This window comes from Theropithecus gelada, chromosome 6 (genome assembly GCF_003255815.1).
Source record: "Theropithecus gelada isolate Dixy chromosome 6, Tgel_1.0, whole genome shotgun sequence".
NCBI lineage: Eukaryota > Metazoa > Chordata > Mammalia > Primates > Cercopithecidae > Theropithecus > Theropithecus gelada.
This window is the reverse complement of record NC_037673.1, coordinates 169155744-169172394: the sequence shown is the minus strand read 5'-3', so window position 1 is coordinate 169172394 and position 16651 is coordinate 169155744. Positions and strand designations below refer to the sequence as shown.

Sequence of the window (16651 nt, the reverse complement as noted above, 5' to 3'; positions counted from 1 at the left end):
GCTGAGGCAGGAGAATTGCTTGAATCCGGCAGGCAGAGGTTGCCGTGAGCCAAGATTGTGCCACTGCACTCCAGCCTGGACAACAGAGTGAGTGTTCGCCTCAAAAAAAAAAAAAAAAAAAAAAAAAAGAGTTATAGCTGGGAATCCAGATGTTTAAATACAAATAGAATCAAGGGTCACCATCGATCGCCTCAGGCACATGGAACAGTTTATTTTTTCCCAGATTTCTTAATTCCACCTATGACCAGGGGCCCCTTCCCCATGGCCTTCACTTTCGGCTCCTCCAGTTTCTTCTGCTCCTCTTTTTGTTTAAAAAACGTATCTTCCAGCCGGGAGTGGTGGCTCACGCCTGTAATCCCAGCACTTTGGGAGGTCAAGAGATCCAGACCATCCTGGCCAACATGGTGAAACCCCGTCTCTACTAAAAATACAAAAATTAGTTGGGCATGGTGGTGCGCGCCTGTAAACCCAGCTACTTGGGAGGCTGAGGCAGGAGAATTGCTTGAACCCGGGAGGCGGAGGTTGCAGTGAGCCGATATCATGCCACTGCACTCCAGCCTGGCAATAGAGTGAGACTCTGTCTCAAAATGCTTCTTGGGCTGTTTCAGGGGCTTCTTCCTGCCATCTATGAAGGTGGACATGGTGCCTGCAGCCTCTTCCCCAGACTCTGCCACTGGTCTTGTTTCGTTTTTGAAGAGACAGGGTCTCACTGTTGCCCAGGCTGGAGTACAGTAGTGTGATCATACTGCATCCTGGAACTCCTGGTCTCAAACACTCCTCCTCACTCGGCCTCCCCAATAGCTAGGACCACAGGTGTGCACCACCATGTCCAACTAATCTAAAAAAAATTTTTTGAGAGATAGGGTCTTGCTATGTTGCCCAGGCGGGCCTCAAGCAATCCTCTTGTCTGGCTTCCCAAAGTGCTGCATATGATAAGTGTGAGCCACCCTGCCCAGCCTTGCTTGTGTTTTAAGCCAAGTTAGTACAAAAGAGTCAAAAAGTTAAAAAGAATTCAAAAGTTTAAGTAAAAAAGTTACAGGAAGCTAAGGTTAATTTATTTTTGAAGAAAGAAAAATATGTTTTCAGAAATTTCATGTAGCCTAAGTGTACAGTGTTTCCAAAGTCCATCACAGTGTACAGCAATGTCCTGGTTCTTCACATTCACTCACCAGTCACTGACTCACCCACAGCAACTTCCAGTCCTGCAAGCTCCATATCATTGTGTTACATTTGCCTATACAGTATTTAAGGACAGTAACATGCTGTACAGGTGTGAAGCCTAGAAGCAACAGGTTCTACCATATAGCCTAGGTGCGTAGTAGGCTGTACCATCTGTTTGCATAAGTAAACTCTTTGATGTTCACACAAAAGCCCTACTAACACATTTCTCAAACGTATCCCTTTTGCTAAGTGGTGACACATGTCTATATATCACTAGCTGGTCAAATACCTGAATCATGACACTCACTAGGGCTAGAAACTGAGTGGAAATAGGATGGATTTCATTACCCTGGATAATGGCAATGACATCCAAAGGAAGGGGAGAGAGTGCTCTTTAAGAAAGGAATTGTCACTGCTATCAAAGCAGCACTTTGTTGTTCTCTAACTCCAGTAGCAAAAACAAGTCTAATTAAATTTGATTAATACAATTGCTTTAATAATGCCAGAATTCTGACTCTGTTCATCAACCTCTATAGGTAGGGGAGATGACCCCATATAGCTGGTGTTACCAGGGAGGAGGAACTTGATATTTAAAAACGATAAAAATTCACCTACCATGTTTCTTTTCTTAAAAAAAATATAATTTTAAACTAATAAAGCAAATGTATTCCAGGTAGCAAAAGGGGTTCAGGTCACAAAATACTAGGGAAGTAATAAAAATCTTTTTCTTTTTCTTTTTTTGAGACGGAGTCTTGCTGTCACCCAGGCTGGAGTGCAGTGCAGTGATCTCTGCTCACTGCAAGCTCCGCCTCCCGGGTTCACGCCATTCTCTGGCCTCAGCCTCCCAAGTAGCTGGGACTACAGGCGTCCGCCACCACGCCCGGCTAATTTTTTGTATTTTTAGTAGAGACGGGGTTTCACCATCTTAGCCAGACTGGTCTCGATCTCCTGACCTGGTGATCCACCCGCCTCGGCCTCCCAAAGTGCTAGGACTACAGGCGTAAGCCACTGCGCCCGGCCACAAATCTTTTTCTTTTAATAAAGACAGTAGAACTATCCACTCAACAGGTATTTACTGGGTGCCTCCTGTGCATACAAGGTACTGTGAAAACCAGGCACTATGAAGCCACCAATTAAGTTGAAGGAATAAAGCAAGAGATGGTGTTTCTGACAAACTGACTTCAGTTGAAGTTTCACCTCTCATCATCTTGAACTGAGAAAAAAATGACTAAAAAGCAAAAGAGGAACCAGAAAGAGGGCGTTCCAAGGCTCCTTTGAAGATTAAGGCTCATTTTATACTACGGTTAAAAAGTTTAATTCCAAAATAGACAAAGCTCTATCCAACAAAGAAGTCTGGAAAAAAAAAAAAATCTTTCCTAGCCAATCATTCTAAGGATTTCTCACACTCACATACAAGAGCCGGAGCGCCCTCCAAAAGGTATGACGCAGCTTTCTCAACAATACCTCCAGCTCTTTGGTAATTAATCTCGCTTTAGATCAGGCCCCAACCGCCTCCTGGAGCCCACTAGATGCAAGCCTGGGCTCAATGTCGTCCAACGAGCTTGTTCTGTACGCAACAGCATGGGAGGCAGGAGGGCAATTTGTTTTATTTATTTGATCCTTAAGTTCGGGCAAACGAGGCCTCATGTGGGTGGAAGGCAGGGCTAAAGGGGGAAGAGTCGACTGGGGACAAGCCCCAGTGTCTCCCAGATTCGGCCTGCTCATTTCCGACTGCACCTCCCCACACAGGACTATGATGAGAAAAAAATTCCCCTGAAACTCGTTTCCAAGGAGGGTCCACCAAAGGTCACCCTCCACTCGCTCAGGCCAGAGGACACTGAAGCTGCTGCGAAAAGGAACACAAAGAGTTCCGCCGGGGCGAGGGCCTGACTCTGCAGCGCGGGGGGCGCCCATGCAACGTTCTCTGACCCGTGTGCGGATCGTGCTTTCCCCCGCCCCGGCCTGCTCGCTCCTCACCGCGCGTTCCTCCCAAGGCGGGCCTCGCGCACTTACCCCCGGTTAGGACCCTTAGGGATGAACCAAGGCACCAAGAAGCCGACGAAGCCCCAGAACACGCTCATCACAATGAGAGGCACCGTGAGGCCTTGATACGCCATGGTCACCGCCTGAGCGCCAGCCCCTACCCCGCCGCCTCACTCGGATCCCACCAGGAAGTGTCAATAGCTGACCACGTGACCAGCATGCGCAGGCCCCGCCTCCCGCGCCCCTACGTGACCTGCGCGCCGGCCTCCGCCCCTCGAGGAGCCCAGAGGCAGAGCCCCGCCTTCGCCTGGCTGTCTCCTGGCTGCAGCTCCTTAGAAGCATGTCGCTCACCCCAGAGCCAGGGGTTCGGTCACCACGGGCTCAGCAAAGTGTTCTGATGCGAACTTGGCCCTTTTAGACAAAGAGTGTAGTTATTTACAGCCTCGTCTACTTATGCAACAGACATAGAGAACTTAACATTAGTTCTGTATTACTATTCTGAATTCCCGTGTGCCTGGCATTGGGTCATGATCTTTAAGTTCATGAACCCAAGGCGGGGGGCGGGGGCTCACGCCTGTAATCTCAGCACTTTGGGAGGTTGAGGCAGGCGGATCACTTGAGGTCAGGAGTTCGAGACCAGCCTGGCCAACATGGTGTAACCCTGTCTACTAAAATACAAAAATTAGCCGGGTGTGGTGGCGCACGCCTGTGGTCCCAGTACTCAGGAGGCTGAGGCAGGAGAATCGCTTGAAACCTCGGGAAGTGGAGGTTGCAGAGAGCTGAGATCCTGCCACTGCACTCCAGCCTGGGTGACAGAGCAAGACTCTGTCTCAAAAGAAAAAAAAAAAGTGCATGAGCCTGTGTTGAACTCCTTACTTCAGCCTATGAGGTAATTGTAATTATTATTCCCACTTTGCAGTTGAAGAAACTGAGGCCCAGGGAGGAGACTAAGGATCTTGCCCAAAGTCACATAGTAAGTGGCAAGGCCAGGATTCAACCCCTGATGATCTGATTTTCAAGGCCAGAGCTCTTAACTAGTGCACCACTGTTTATCTTGTGCACTGTGCCAGGTTCTGGAGTTACAGAAGTCAATCAGGCACCCCTGAGGGAGTTCACATTCTGGGGAGCAGATGGCCTTGCAAACAGGCCACTCAATGCGTGTGAAAGTAAGTGGACGACCCTGCAAGGCTTTCCACCCAACTAGTCCTCACTGAGCCTTGAAAGACAAGTAGAAATTAGCCAGAATAGTAAGAAGAAAAACAGATCAGTCGTGGTGGCTCACACCTGTAATGCCAGCACTTTAGGAGGATGAGGGGGGCAGATCACCTGAGGTCAGTAGTTCGAGACCAGCCTGGGCAACATGGTGAAATCCCATCTCTACTAAAAATACAAAAATTGGCCAGGTATGCACCTGTAGTCCCAGCCACTCAGGAGGCTGAGGAACGAGAATCGCTTGAACCCCTGGGAGGCAGAGGTTATAGTGAGCTGAGATTGTACCACTGCACTCCAGCCTGGGCAACAGAGTGAGACTCTGCCTCAAAAAAACAAAACAAAACAAAACAAAAAAGTAAAACAGTTTTGTTTGCTTTTGTTTTTTTTTTTTTGAGACAGGGCCCTGCTCTGTCACCCAGGCTGAAGTGCAGTGGTGCTCCATAGCTCACTGCAGCCTGGAACTCCTGGGCTCAAGCCATCCTTCTGCCTCAGCCTCCTGAGGAGCTGGGACTACAGGTGTGCACCATCACACCTGGCTAATTTAAAAAATTTTTTGTAGAGAGAGAGCCTCGCTATGTTGCCCCAGCAGGTCTTAAACTCCTGGCCTGAAGGGATCCTCCACCTCAGCCTCCCAAAGTGCTGGAATTACTGGCATAAGCCACTGTGCTGAGCTGATAAACAGGGCTTATAACACTTGCTGAGAATTTTCACATGTTAGTTATAGTATGCGCCAAGCTTGGAATAGACAAGGAAGCCAGTTCTCAGAGAGGTTGAGGAGCTTGATGATAAAGCTTACAGGTGAAAGCAAGATAGAAAGCAGGTCTATAAATGCAATGTGCTTTACCAGGGACCATGGTTTCCTTGCAATAGCCACATTGCGTTACCTCCTGATTTCTTTCATCAAGTAGAATGGATTCCTGTTATTAAATGGGAAACTGGACCAATAATCTTCAACATCTGCACCAACTTTTCGGACATGATTCTAAGCCTCTAACCTGATCAGCAATGTAGGAAACTAATTTGTCTCCTTTGTGCTCATAATGCTTCCCCAAAACTTAGCCCCAGCAGAAATCCTATGGTCCTTAAGTTCTAGTCCAAGCACCACCTTCTCCAAGACCGATTTCATCCTGCTAGTGCATCTCTTTGGCCTTGTTGTATATGTATCTTGACCAACGCTCTACTAGAGGGCCAACTCCTTGAGAACAGGCACTGTTTCACTGCTCTTTGTTTCTGGGAGGACTTTATACATAGAATGTGCTCAGTAAATAATTGTGCAATTGAATTGAGTAGCTAAGAAGGGTGAGGTCAGTCAGAACAAAATTAGAGAAAGAAGTTCATTTCTACTTTCCACTTGAACTTTAACTTGAACTTCAGCTCATTTCTCCCTCCGTCCCTCCCTCCCTTCCTCTCTCTCTCTCTCTCTTTTTTTTTTGGATGGAATCTCGCTGTGTTGCCCAGGCTGGAGTGCAGTAGCACAACGTTGGCTCACTGCGACCCCCACCTCCCATGTTCAAGCGATTCTACTGCCTCAGCCTCCTGAGTAGCTGGGATTACCGGCGCCCTCCACCACACCCGGATGGTTTTTTTTTTTTTTTTTTTTTTTTTTTTTTTTTTTTTGAGACGGAGTCTGGCTCTGTCGCCCAGGCTGGAGTGCTGTGGCCGGATCTCAGCTCACTGCAAGCTCCGCCTCCCGGGTTCACGCCATTCTCCTGCCTCAGCCTCCGGAGTAGCTGGGACTACAGGCGCCCGCCACCTCGCCCGGCTAGTTTTTTGTATTTTTTAGTAGAGACGGGGTTTCACCGTGTTAGCCAGGATGGTCTCGATCTCCCGACCTCGTGATCCGCCCGTCTCGGCCTCCCAAAGTGCTGGGATTACAAGCTTGAGCCACCGCGCCCGGCCTCGGATGGTTTTTTTTTTGTTTGTTTGTTTTGTTTTTGTATTTTTGGTAGAGACGGGGTTTCACCATGTTGGCCAGTCTGGTCTCAAAGTCCTGACCTCAAGTGATCCGCTTGCCTCGGCCTCCCAAAGTGCTGGGATAATAGGAGTGAGCCACCACGCATGGCCCGTTTCTTTCTTTTTTTTGAGACAGTCGTGCTCTGTCACCCAGGCTGGAGTGTAGTGGTACAATCATAGCTTACTACAGCCTTGAACTCCCGGGCTCAAGGAATCTTCCCACCTCAGCCTCCAGAGTAGCTAGGACTACAGGTGCATGCCACTATGCCGGCCTAATTGTGTGTGTGTGCCTGTGTGTGTGTGTGTGTGTGTGTGTGTGTGTAGAGATGGGGTTTCACAATGTTGCCCAGGCTGTTCTCAAACTCCTGCCTCGAGGGACCCTCCTGCCTTGACCTCCCAAAGTGCTAGGATTACAGGTATGAGCTGCCGCATTCAGGCCCTTTCCTTTTAATAATGGAAAATACAGGTAACATAAAAGTTACTATCTTAACTTTTTTATTTTATTTTATTTTATTGTATTTTATCGTATTTTATTGTATTGTATTTATTTATTTAGAGATAGAGTCTCGCAGTCATCCAGGTTGCAGTGCAGTGGTGTGGTCTCTGCTCACTGCAACCTCCACCTTCCGGGTTCAAATGATTCTCCTGCCTCAGCCTCCCAAGTAGCTGGGACTACAGGCGTGTGCCACCACACCCAGCTAAGTTTTGTATTTTTAGTGGAGACGGAGTGTGAGCCACCATACCCAGTCCTTAACCTTCTGGGCTCAGATGATCCTCCCACTTCAGCCTCCCAGTAGCTGGGACTATAGACATGCACCACCACGCCCTGCTAATTTTTTGTATTTTTTGTAGAGATGGGGTTTAGCCATGTTGCCCCAGATGGTCTCAATCTCTTCAGCTCAAGTCATCTGCCCACCTAGGCCTTCCAAAGTGCTGAGATTACAGGCGTGAGCCACTGTGCCCAGCCCAGAACTTTTTCATATCCCTTAAACCACCACCTCTGGCCAGGTGCAGTGGTGAGACCCCCATCTCTACAAAAAATTTAAACCAAAAACTAGCTGGGCATGATGGTGCATGCCTGTAGTCCCAGCTACTGCGGAGGCTGAGGTGGGAGGATTGCTTGAGCCCAGGAGGTAAAGGCTGCAGTGAGCTGTGATCACGCCACTGCACTCCAGCCTGGTGACAAAGCAAGACTCTGTCTCAAAAAACAAACAAACAAAACAACCACCTCCCATATTCCCTCCCCTAGCCCATGGCAAACACCATTCTACTTTCTGTCTCTATGAGTTTGACTACTCTAGGTTCCTTCAAGAGGAATTATATAGCATTTGTCCCTTTGTGGCTGGCTTATTCACTTAACATAATATCCTTAAGACTCATCCATGTTGTGCAAGAATCAGAATGTCTTTTTTTTTTTTTTTTTTTTTTTGAGACAGAGTCTCGCTCTGTTGCCCAGGCTGGAGTGCAGTGGCAGGATCTTGGCTCACTTCAAGCTCCGCCTCCCGAGTTCACCCCATTCTCCCGCCTCAGCCTCCCGAGTAGCTGGGACTACAGGCATCCGCCACCACTCCTGGCTAATTTTTTGTATTTTTTAGTAGAGATGGGGTTTCACTGTGTTAGCCAGGATGGTCTCAATCTCCTGAACTCATGATCCGTCCGTCTCGGCCTCCCAGAGTGCAGGGATTATAGGCATGAGCCACCGCGCCCGGCCTGTCCCCTTCCTTTTTAAGGCTGAATAACATTCCATGTGTGTATATAACACATTTTGTTTATCCATTCATCCATCGATGGACATTGGGGTTGCTTGCACTTTTTGGTTATTGTGAATTCTTTCCCATTTCTTAAACAAATGCACATTTTTGTCTTAAATTGATCCATTTTTACATCTAACCTTTGCTTTATCTTCTAGGCAGCCTCTTTGAGAAGCAATGTCTGGAAGTGCAAGGATGTAACTCTTTTTTTTTTTTTTTTGAGACGGAGTTTCACTCTTGTTGCCCAGGCTGGAGTGCCATGGCGCAATCTCGGCTCACTGCAACCTCTACCTCCTGAGTTCAAGTGATTCTTCTGCCTCAGGCTTCTGAGTAACTGGGATTATAGGCACGTGCCACATGCCCAGCTAATTTTTTTTTTTTTTTGTATTTTTGGTAGAGATGGGGTTTTGCCATGTTGGCCAGGATGGTCTCGAACTCCTGACTTCAGGTGATCCACCTGTCTCGGCCTCCCAAAGTGCTGGGATTACAGGTGTGAGCCACTGCACCCGGCCAGGGACGTAACTCTTTAGACACCAATTCTGTCTACATCTGTTGGTTTCATCTGTGAAATGAGAAAAGTTAGTATCTCAGTTTAATATATTTGGGCTAGTATTGGCCTATAGCTCCCTCTATCAGTCAATCTGTCAAAAGCATTTTATCACACATTGAATGAAAACTGTCCCCATTCAGTGACCCACCAAATGAAGAAATATTCTCTGCCTTCAAGGTGCTAAAGTCTTCGGGAAACAAATCGAACTCTGGGCGGTGTGGTCCAAGGACCCTGGGGAGTCCCTGAGACTCCCCCAGCAGGTTCTTTCCTTTCTTTTCTTTCTTTCTTCTTTTGAGATGGAATCTTACTCTGTCGCCCAGGCTAGAGTGCAGTGGCATGATCTCGGCTCACTGCAACCTCTATCTCCCAGGTTCAAGCAATTCTCCTGCCTCAGCCTCCTGCGTAGCTGGGATTACAGGTGCCTGCCACTGCGCCCAGCTAATTTTTGCATTTTCAGTGGAGACGGGCTTTTACCATCTTGGCCAGGCTGGCCTCAAACTCCTAACCTTGTGATCCACCCGACTTGGCCTTCCAAAGTGCTGGGATTACAGGCATGAGCCACCACGCCCGGCCACCCCAGCAGGTCTTTTCTAACTGTGAATCTCTGTAAGGCTGAATTTTCTTCCTGTAATTAATCTAAAACAACATCACATCAGATTGAATGCAGTAGTATTATGAGAATGCATTTGTCTTCTATTAAGCCAGAGATCAAGGAATTTTCCCAAAATGTAACACAATGTTACTCTTCCATTTTTTGTTAGTTTTGGAAAAAACAGCTATTTCTCATATAAATGTTATGGTAACATGTTGTGGGTTTCTTGTTGCTCTTTTTATATGAATTTAAAATAAATGTGTTGGCCAGATGCAGTGACTCACGCTCATAATCCCAGCGCTTTGGGAGGCTAAAGCAGGAGGATCGCTTGAGGCCAGGAGTTCCAGAGCAGCCTGGGCAAAATAGTGAGACCCCCATCTCTACAAAAAACAATTTTGACATGGTGCTATCTCCTATAGTCCTAGCTACTTAGGAGGCTGAGGAGGGAGGATTGCTTGAACCCACAAGTTCAAGGTTACAGTGAGCTATAATTGCACCATTGCACTACAGCTTGAGTGAAGAGTGACACCTTGTCTTAATAATAATAATAAAAAAACTAATATGTTAAAATTTGATGTTTTAATTTCTAACACGGCAAATATCAATAGCTATAACCTATATAAATGTAAGTCCCCCGGGTCCTCCATAGTTTTTAAATGTGTAAACAGGTCTTGAGGCCAAAAAGTTTGAGAAGCACCCCTAAAGGAAAAGCCTCAGAGGCCTCCTAGCAGCATCAGGTAAACAAGAATTGACTGAAACACTATTGTGCACTGAGCCGAGGAGCCCTTCCTTCCTAAACGCAGTCCTGTAGGTAAAAACAGGCATGCAGAGTCATGAAGATATGCTGTCATAGAGCCCCTTTCCAAGCTACTCTGGAAGCTTGGAAGTTACTGGGGCAGCTGAAAACCCTAGCAGGATTTATTACTCCTTTGCCAGGTAGTGTATATGGAATGTACACTACGTATGGCTACCAATACTACTGCTGCCACCACTGCTGGAGTGATTGCCACCTGCCAGACATTGGACTAGGTGCTTTGAATTATCTGTCTCATTTAATGCTCATGACACTAAATACAGGTATTTTAAAATCTATTGTACATATTTTAAAAAGGCTTAGATTTGTTTTTTTGTTCTTTTTCTTTTTCTTTTTTTTTTTTTTGAGACAGAGTCTTGCTCTGTCTCACCCAGGCTGGAGTGCAGTGGTGGCGATCTTGGCTCACTGCAGCCTCCGCCTCCTGGGTTCAAGCAATTCTCCTATCTCAGCCTTCTGAGTAGCTGGGACTACAGGTGCCCGCCACCACACCCGGCTAATTTTGTATTTTTAGTAGAGACTTGGTTTCACCATGTTGGCCAGGCTTGTCTCGAACTCACGACATCAGGTGATTCACCTGCTTCAGTCTCCCAAAGTGCTGGGATTACAGGCGTGAGCCACTGCGCCCAGCTCAAAAAGGCTTAGATTTGTAACTTGTCCAAAGCATAGCTGTTTTCAGTGACAGAGCTCGGATCTGAACATGGCTTCACAGCTCCTGTTCTTTCCACTAAGCCATGTTGCCTCTCCTATTTCAAGAAATAAGTCAGCATACAAAGAATCCTAAATTACACACAACTTCACAAGATTCAGACATCATCTGCTGCATAAGATGAGACCTTTAAAAGCCTGTTCTAGCACTAGCCGCCCTCCTGCTAAGAATAGACTGGAACGTGGTTGATTTAGTTATTTCTTTTTCTTTTCTTTTTCTTTTTTTTTTTTTTGAGACGGAGTCTCGCACTGTGGCCCAGACTGGAGTGTAGTAGCGTGATCTCAGCTCACTGCAAGCTCTGCCTCCAGGGTTCACACCATTCTCCTGCCTCAGCCTCCTGAATAGCTGGGACTACAGGCACCCACCACCATGCCCAATTAATTTTTTGTATTTTTTTTTTTAATAGAGACGGGGTTTCACCATGTTAGCCAGGATGGTCTCGATCTGACCTCATGATCCACTTGCCTCGGCCTCCAAAAGTGCTGGGATTACAGGCATGAGCCACCGCACCTGGCAATTTAGTTATTTCTGATGGGCAAATAACATTTTCATATCTCTGCAAGTTTTTGTAATTATGGTGTTCAGACAATAAATCAACCTTATATTGCTGTTAAATTTGGATGACCTGCTTTTCTCATGAGGACTTTCTCATGGATCAAACTTTCAATAAACATTCAATTGTATATGAATATAATAAACACTGTTTTTGGAAGGATACAAAAGAAACTGGAAACAGTGCCTCTGGAGCGAACGGAGTGACTGAGACTCAAGGTGACAAAGAAACATACTTTTCACCATCTACTCTTTTGTTTTACCTTTTAATTTTGTACCATATATAAGCACTACTTACCTAATTAAGAAAATACCAGTTTAAAAGGACAATGAACAAGCCTCCAGTAAACTATCAGATAGGAACTGCTCCAAGTCTGCCGCATCAGAGAATGGCGGGCTCTTGGTTAGTAGGGCTCTGTCTGGTTCCTGGAAGATTCAATTACTTGCCCATCCAACTCACATCAAAAGTTCTGTGGCTGCTGGGTGCGGTGGTTCATGCCTATAATCCGAGCACTGTGGGAGGCTGAGGCAAGCGGATTGCTTGAGCCCAGGAGTTCAAGACCATCCTGGGTAACATGGCGAAAACTTGTCTCTACAAAAACCACAAAAATTAGCTGGGAGTAGTGGCATGTGCCTGTAGTCCCAGTTACTTGGGAGGCTGAGGTGGGAAGATCGCTTGAGCCTGGGAGGCAAAGGTTGCAGTGAGCTGAAACCACACCACTGCACTCCAGCCTAGGCGACATGGTGAAACCTTGTGTGAAAAAAAAAAAAAGAAAGAAATGATGTGGCCGAACATCTCACGCCTATGCAATGTGAAAGCAGATATTCAAAAGCAGTTATACGAAGTTTAAAAGTTTGGCATCTTCCCAGCATAGCAGAAGGGAACCACTCAAGGGAATGGACATCTGCAAATGTGATGAAAAGGTCAGTAGAAAACTGTATCATTCATTCATTCCAGAAAACAAGCTAATACCCCATGGCCTGAACTTTGTTAGGCAGGCCCACCCATCTGGCATTCTCCAATCCTCATTTCCTGCAGCAGCCCAAACACATCACTGTTGCCCTTAAACTCTTCCCTTTTTTCAAGAATCAGTATTTGTCTCAACTCCCTAGAGAAAAACTTTTCCTTCTGTTCCTGTGAAAGAACTCCATTGCCAATCTCCTTTAAGAGACAACAGTTACAACTTCCTGAGCACTCTGTGCTTCATGCACAGTTATCTCAAGTAATAAGTCTGACAACTCTATGAAGTAAGTACTAATTTTATCTCCATTTTATAAATGACAAACCTGAGGTCCAGAGAGGTTAAGCAGTTTGTCCAAGGTCACACAGCTAGGAACTGACAGAGCTAAGATTAGAACTCAACTTGAGGCCTAGTTCCTGCTCTTGATCACGCATTATTATTATAAACCTGGCTCAGTATAAGCAGTGTGGTATGATTTGGATACCTACAGGGGGATTACAGTTCTCAAAGCTCTTATTGGTCATTTTTGTTGGAATAAGTTGCTGAAAACAAGCCAAGTCTGATTCCTAGACGATATCATAACTTACATTTACTAATGAAAGTAATGGCTGGAGCCTGGAGCTCAGACCAGGTATCAGACTACAGAGTAAGGCGCTGTGAGTTTAGTATGAAATCTGACTTTCATACAACTCTTGCAGTCCTAAAATATGTATTGGTTGAGAACAAAGACAAGAATCAAATTAGAAAATATAAATTTCAGAATTTACTAGTTAACCTACTCATTATATTCATTAGATACAGAGCTCAGCATGTTAATGATTATACAGCTGCTGTATGATGGACACCTACTCTGTTTTATTATTTTATTTTTGAGGCAGGGTTCCGCTCTGTTGCCCGGACTGGAGTGCAATGGTGTCATCGTGGCTTATTGCAATCTTGACCTTCCGGACTCAAACAATCCTCCCCACCTCAGCCTCCTGGGTAGCTGGGACTACAGGCATGGGCCACCACACCCAGCTAGTTTTTAAATTTTTTTGGCAATATAGGGTCTCACTGTGCTACATAGGCTGGTCTCAAAACTCCTGGGCTCCAGCGATCCTCCCACCTCGGGCTTCCAAAGTGCTGGGATTACAAGTGTGAGCCACCGTGCCTGGCAGCTTTTTACATGAATAGAAAAACAGAGAATCAGAAAAATGACCTCCCAGGGACAAGAGCAGGATTTGAACCCAAATCTGTCTGACTCCAGGGACAGGACAGTATCTGTCTACCTTGTGTCAGTGAGTTCAATGTATCAATGCCAGGTCAGAGAACACATCTTGAGTTTTGTGGTTTTTGAACTCATTGATTTTTTTTTTTTTGAGACAGAGTTGCGCTCTGTCGCCCAGGCTGGAGTGCAGTGGCGTGATCTTGACTCTGCCTCCTGGGTTCACATGATTCTCCTGCCTCAGCCTCCCAAGTAGCTGGGACTATAGGTGCCCACCACCATGCCCGGCTAATTTTTTTGTATTTTTAGTAGAGACGGGGTTTCACCGTGTTAGCCAGGATGGTCTCGATCTCCTGACCTCAAGTGATCCACCCGCCTCGGCCTCCCAAAGTGCTGGGATTACAGGTGTGAGCCACTGCGCCCCACCAAACTCACTATTTTCTTTTGTGAAAAATAATTGCCTCTTTGAGTGCAGAGTGAATGTCAGAATTGTACTACAAATAAACTGAACAGTGATAGTGAAATTCACATTTGTATACTCACAGCTTTCAAAGAGTACTCAAAAACGGCCCATCTGATCTTGCCATTTTATCTTTGCATTTCTGATGAGATAGGAAGGCAGAGCAGGTATTATCATCCGTTTGGAAGTCCAGAGATGAGTAATTTGCTCAAAGACTGATGACTGCCCAGTGGCAGAGCTAGGATTAGACCTCGACGGCTGGTGATAATGCTTTTCTCACTAAGTAGCGCTACTGGCTGCAAACACATAGGTTCTTGTCTGTTTCACATAAATGTCCAGTCTCTTACCAGACTCCAGTGAAAGGCTGACAGAGTGAAGGAAGGAAGACTAAAGATAAGTGGCTAATGTGGGAAGTGAATGGCCTTTGATGCAGTCAGGCTCAGGTTCAAATCTTGGCTTCATTTCTTATGCTATGATTTGGACAGTTAACCTAAGTTCATTTTCTTCATCAGTCAAAATGGGAAACAACACTGATTCAATTAACATTTATTAAGAAACTCTAGTGTGTCAGATAAGCCGCTACTAGAAAGTCATAAAAGGCTGTTTGATACATTTTAATCAATACATTATTATTTTTTAGGCTAGTCACGGTGGCTCATGTCTAATTCCAGCACTTTGGGAGGCCAAGGAAGGAGAATCACTTGAGGCCAGGAATTTGAGACTAGCCTGGGTAACATACTGAGACTCCCATCTCTACAAAAAATTTTAAATATTAGCTGGGTGTGGTGGCACATGCCTGTAGTCCCAGCTACTTGGGAGGCTGAGGTGGGAGGATCACTTGAGCCTGGGCTGTCAAAGCTGCAGTGAGCTGAGATCACACCACTGAACTCCAACCTGGGTGACAGAGCAAGACCCTCTCTTAAAATATATATATTTTTAGGACAGGTGCAGTGGCTCATGCCTATAATCGCAGCACTTTGGAAGGCTGAGGTGGGCAGATCACTTGAGGTCAGGAGTTCGAGACCAACCTAACCAAGATGGTGAAACCCTGTGGTGGCGCATGCCTGTAATCCCAGCTACTTGAGAGGCTGAAGCAGGAGGTTCACTTGAACCCAGCAGGTAGAGGTTGCAGTGAGCCGAGATAGTGACACCACACTCCAGCCTAAGCAAGACGGAGACTCCGTTTTTTGCCATTTTATCTTTACATTTTTGATGAGATAGGAAGGCAGAGCAGGTATTATCATCTGCTTGCAAGTCCAGAGATGAGTAACTTGCTTAAAGGCTGATGACAGCTCAGTGGCAGAGCTAGGATTAGACCTCGATGGCTGGTGATAATGCTTTTCTCACTAAGCAGTGCTACTGGCTGTAAAAAAAAAATTTTTTTTCCCCATAGGGACAGAGGATTTTGAATGTGGCCCTGGAGATAAATTTTTAAAAAATCTTTATTCACTACATATCTCTCAAAGGAACCAAATCTTTTTTTCTAATTAAAAAAATTATTTATTATTACTATTATTATTATTTTTTTGTAGCGGTGGGGTCTCAGTAGTTAACCAGGCTGGTCTTAAACTCCTGGGCTCGAGCCATCCTCCCACAAGTGTCCAAAAGTTCTGAGATTACAGGCATGAGTCACTGTGCCTGGCCAAAGGAACTAAATTTTGAAGAATGAAAGTTAGAGCAGGAGTCTAATGCAGAGGCCAGTGGAGGCCAGACAAGAAGCGTATGGAAGCAACACAGGTGGAATAGGGAACCGCAAAGCCCTCGGCTGCACTTTACACTGCAAAACAGGGAGAGCCCCGTGCAGCCAGGTGAAGCAGGTGATTCTCTGTGGAGTCTCCCACATTTTAAATGTTGGAAATTTTTTAAAATTATAAAATATAGGGAAAAACAGTATCTCAGTTAAATCTTTCCTGTAGGCTGCCAGTTTCTCAAGTTAGTTCCAGAGGAAAAGGGGCATTTTAGTCACATGAAAATGGCAACTGCAAAGTCAAAACTTTGGGAAGATGAGCCTGGTCAGGGAGCTGCTACATGATTTGGTTTAGTTGGCACTTGGAGAGAAAGCTGGGGAAACACAAGTCAGGAGGCCAGAGAGCAACCTGTCAGGCCTGCAATGTGACAGTGGGGCCCTGAGTGCGCCAGTGCACATTATGACTGCTACTGAGTGAAGCAAATCCCTGCATCAAGGACCAGAGCATGGTGGCTCATGCCTGTAATCCCAACACTTTGAGAGGCACCCAGGAGGATCATTTGAGCCTAGGAGTTCAAGACCAGCCTGGGCAAGATGATGAGACCTGTCTCTCTCTCTCTCTCTCTCTCTATCTATCTATCTATCTATATGTATTTCTATATAGATATAGATGTATTTCTATATAGATATATACATATATATTCTATTTTATATGTGTATATATATCTATATAGTATATGTATTCTATATCTATATATATTCTATGTCTATATATATATTTTTTTCAGGACTAGAGCCCTGCCCTTTCTACTCTATCGGCACAAGGGTCCAGGCAAGAGGAGGGCCATTTCACCCTATCCCTGCGATTTTGCTATTCCACACATTAAATAGGAAAAGGCTGGCAAAGGGGAATTGATAGTAAGTGGAATTTTATTTATTTATTTATTTATTTATTTATTTATTTATGAATAATAAATGGTCAGGATGGTCTCAGTCTCCTGACCTTGTGATCCACCCGCCTCGGCCTCCCAAAGTGCTGGGATTACAGGTGTGAGCCACTGCGC

The 16651-nt window shown here is 45.7% G+C and overlaps 1 protein-coding gene across 2 annotated transcripts in view; it reads right to left on the bottom strand.

Annotated features, from left to right (window-relative positions):
* ATP6V0E1 (ATPase H+ transporting V0 subunit e1) overlaps nucleotides 1–3382 on the bottom strand; it is a 47762-nt gene extending 44380 nt beyond the window's left edge. The window contains exon 1 of one of the 2 annotated variants that reach the window (XM_025387183.1): nucleotides 3175–3382. In XM_025387183.1, the coding sequence (XP_025242968.1) occupies nucleotides 3175–3278 (104 nt within the window). In that variant the 5' untranslated portion in view covers nucleotides 3279–3382. The remainder of the gene's footprint in view (nucleotides 1–3174) is intronic. The other variant, XM_025387184.1, reaches the window with a different exon arrangement.
* Nucleotides 3383–16651: the final 13269 nt, after the last annotated feature.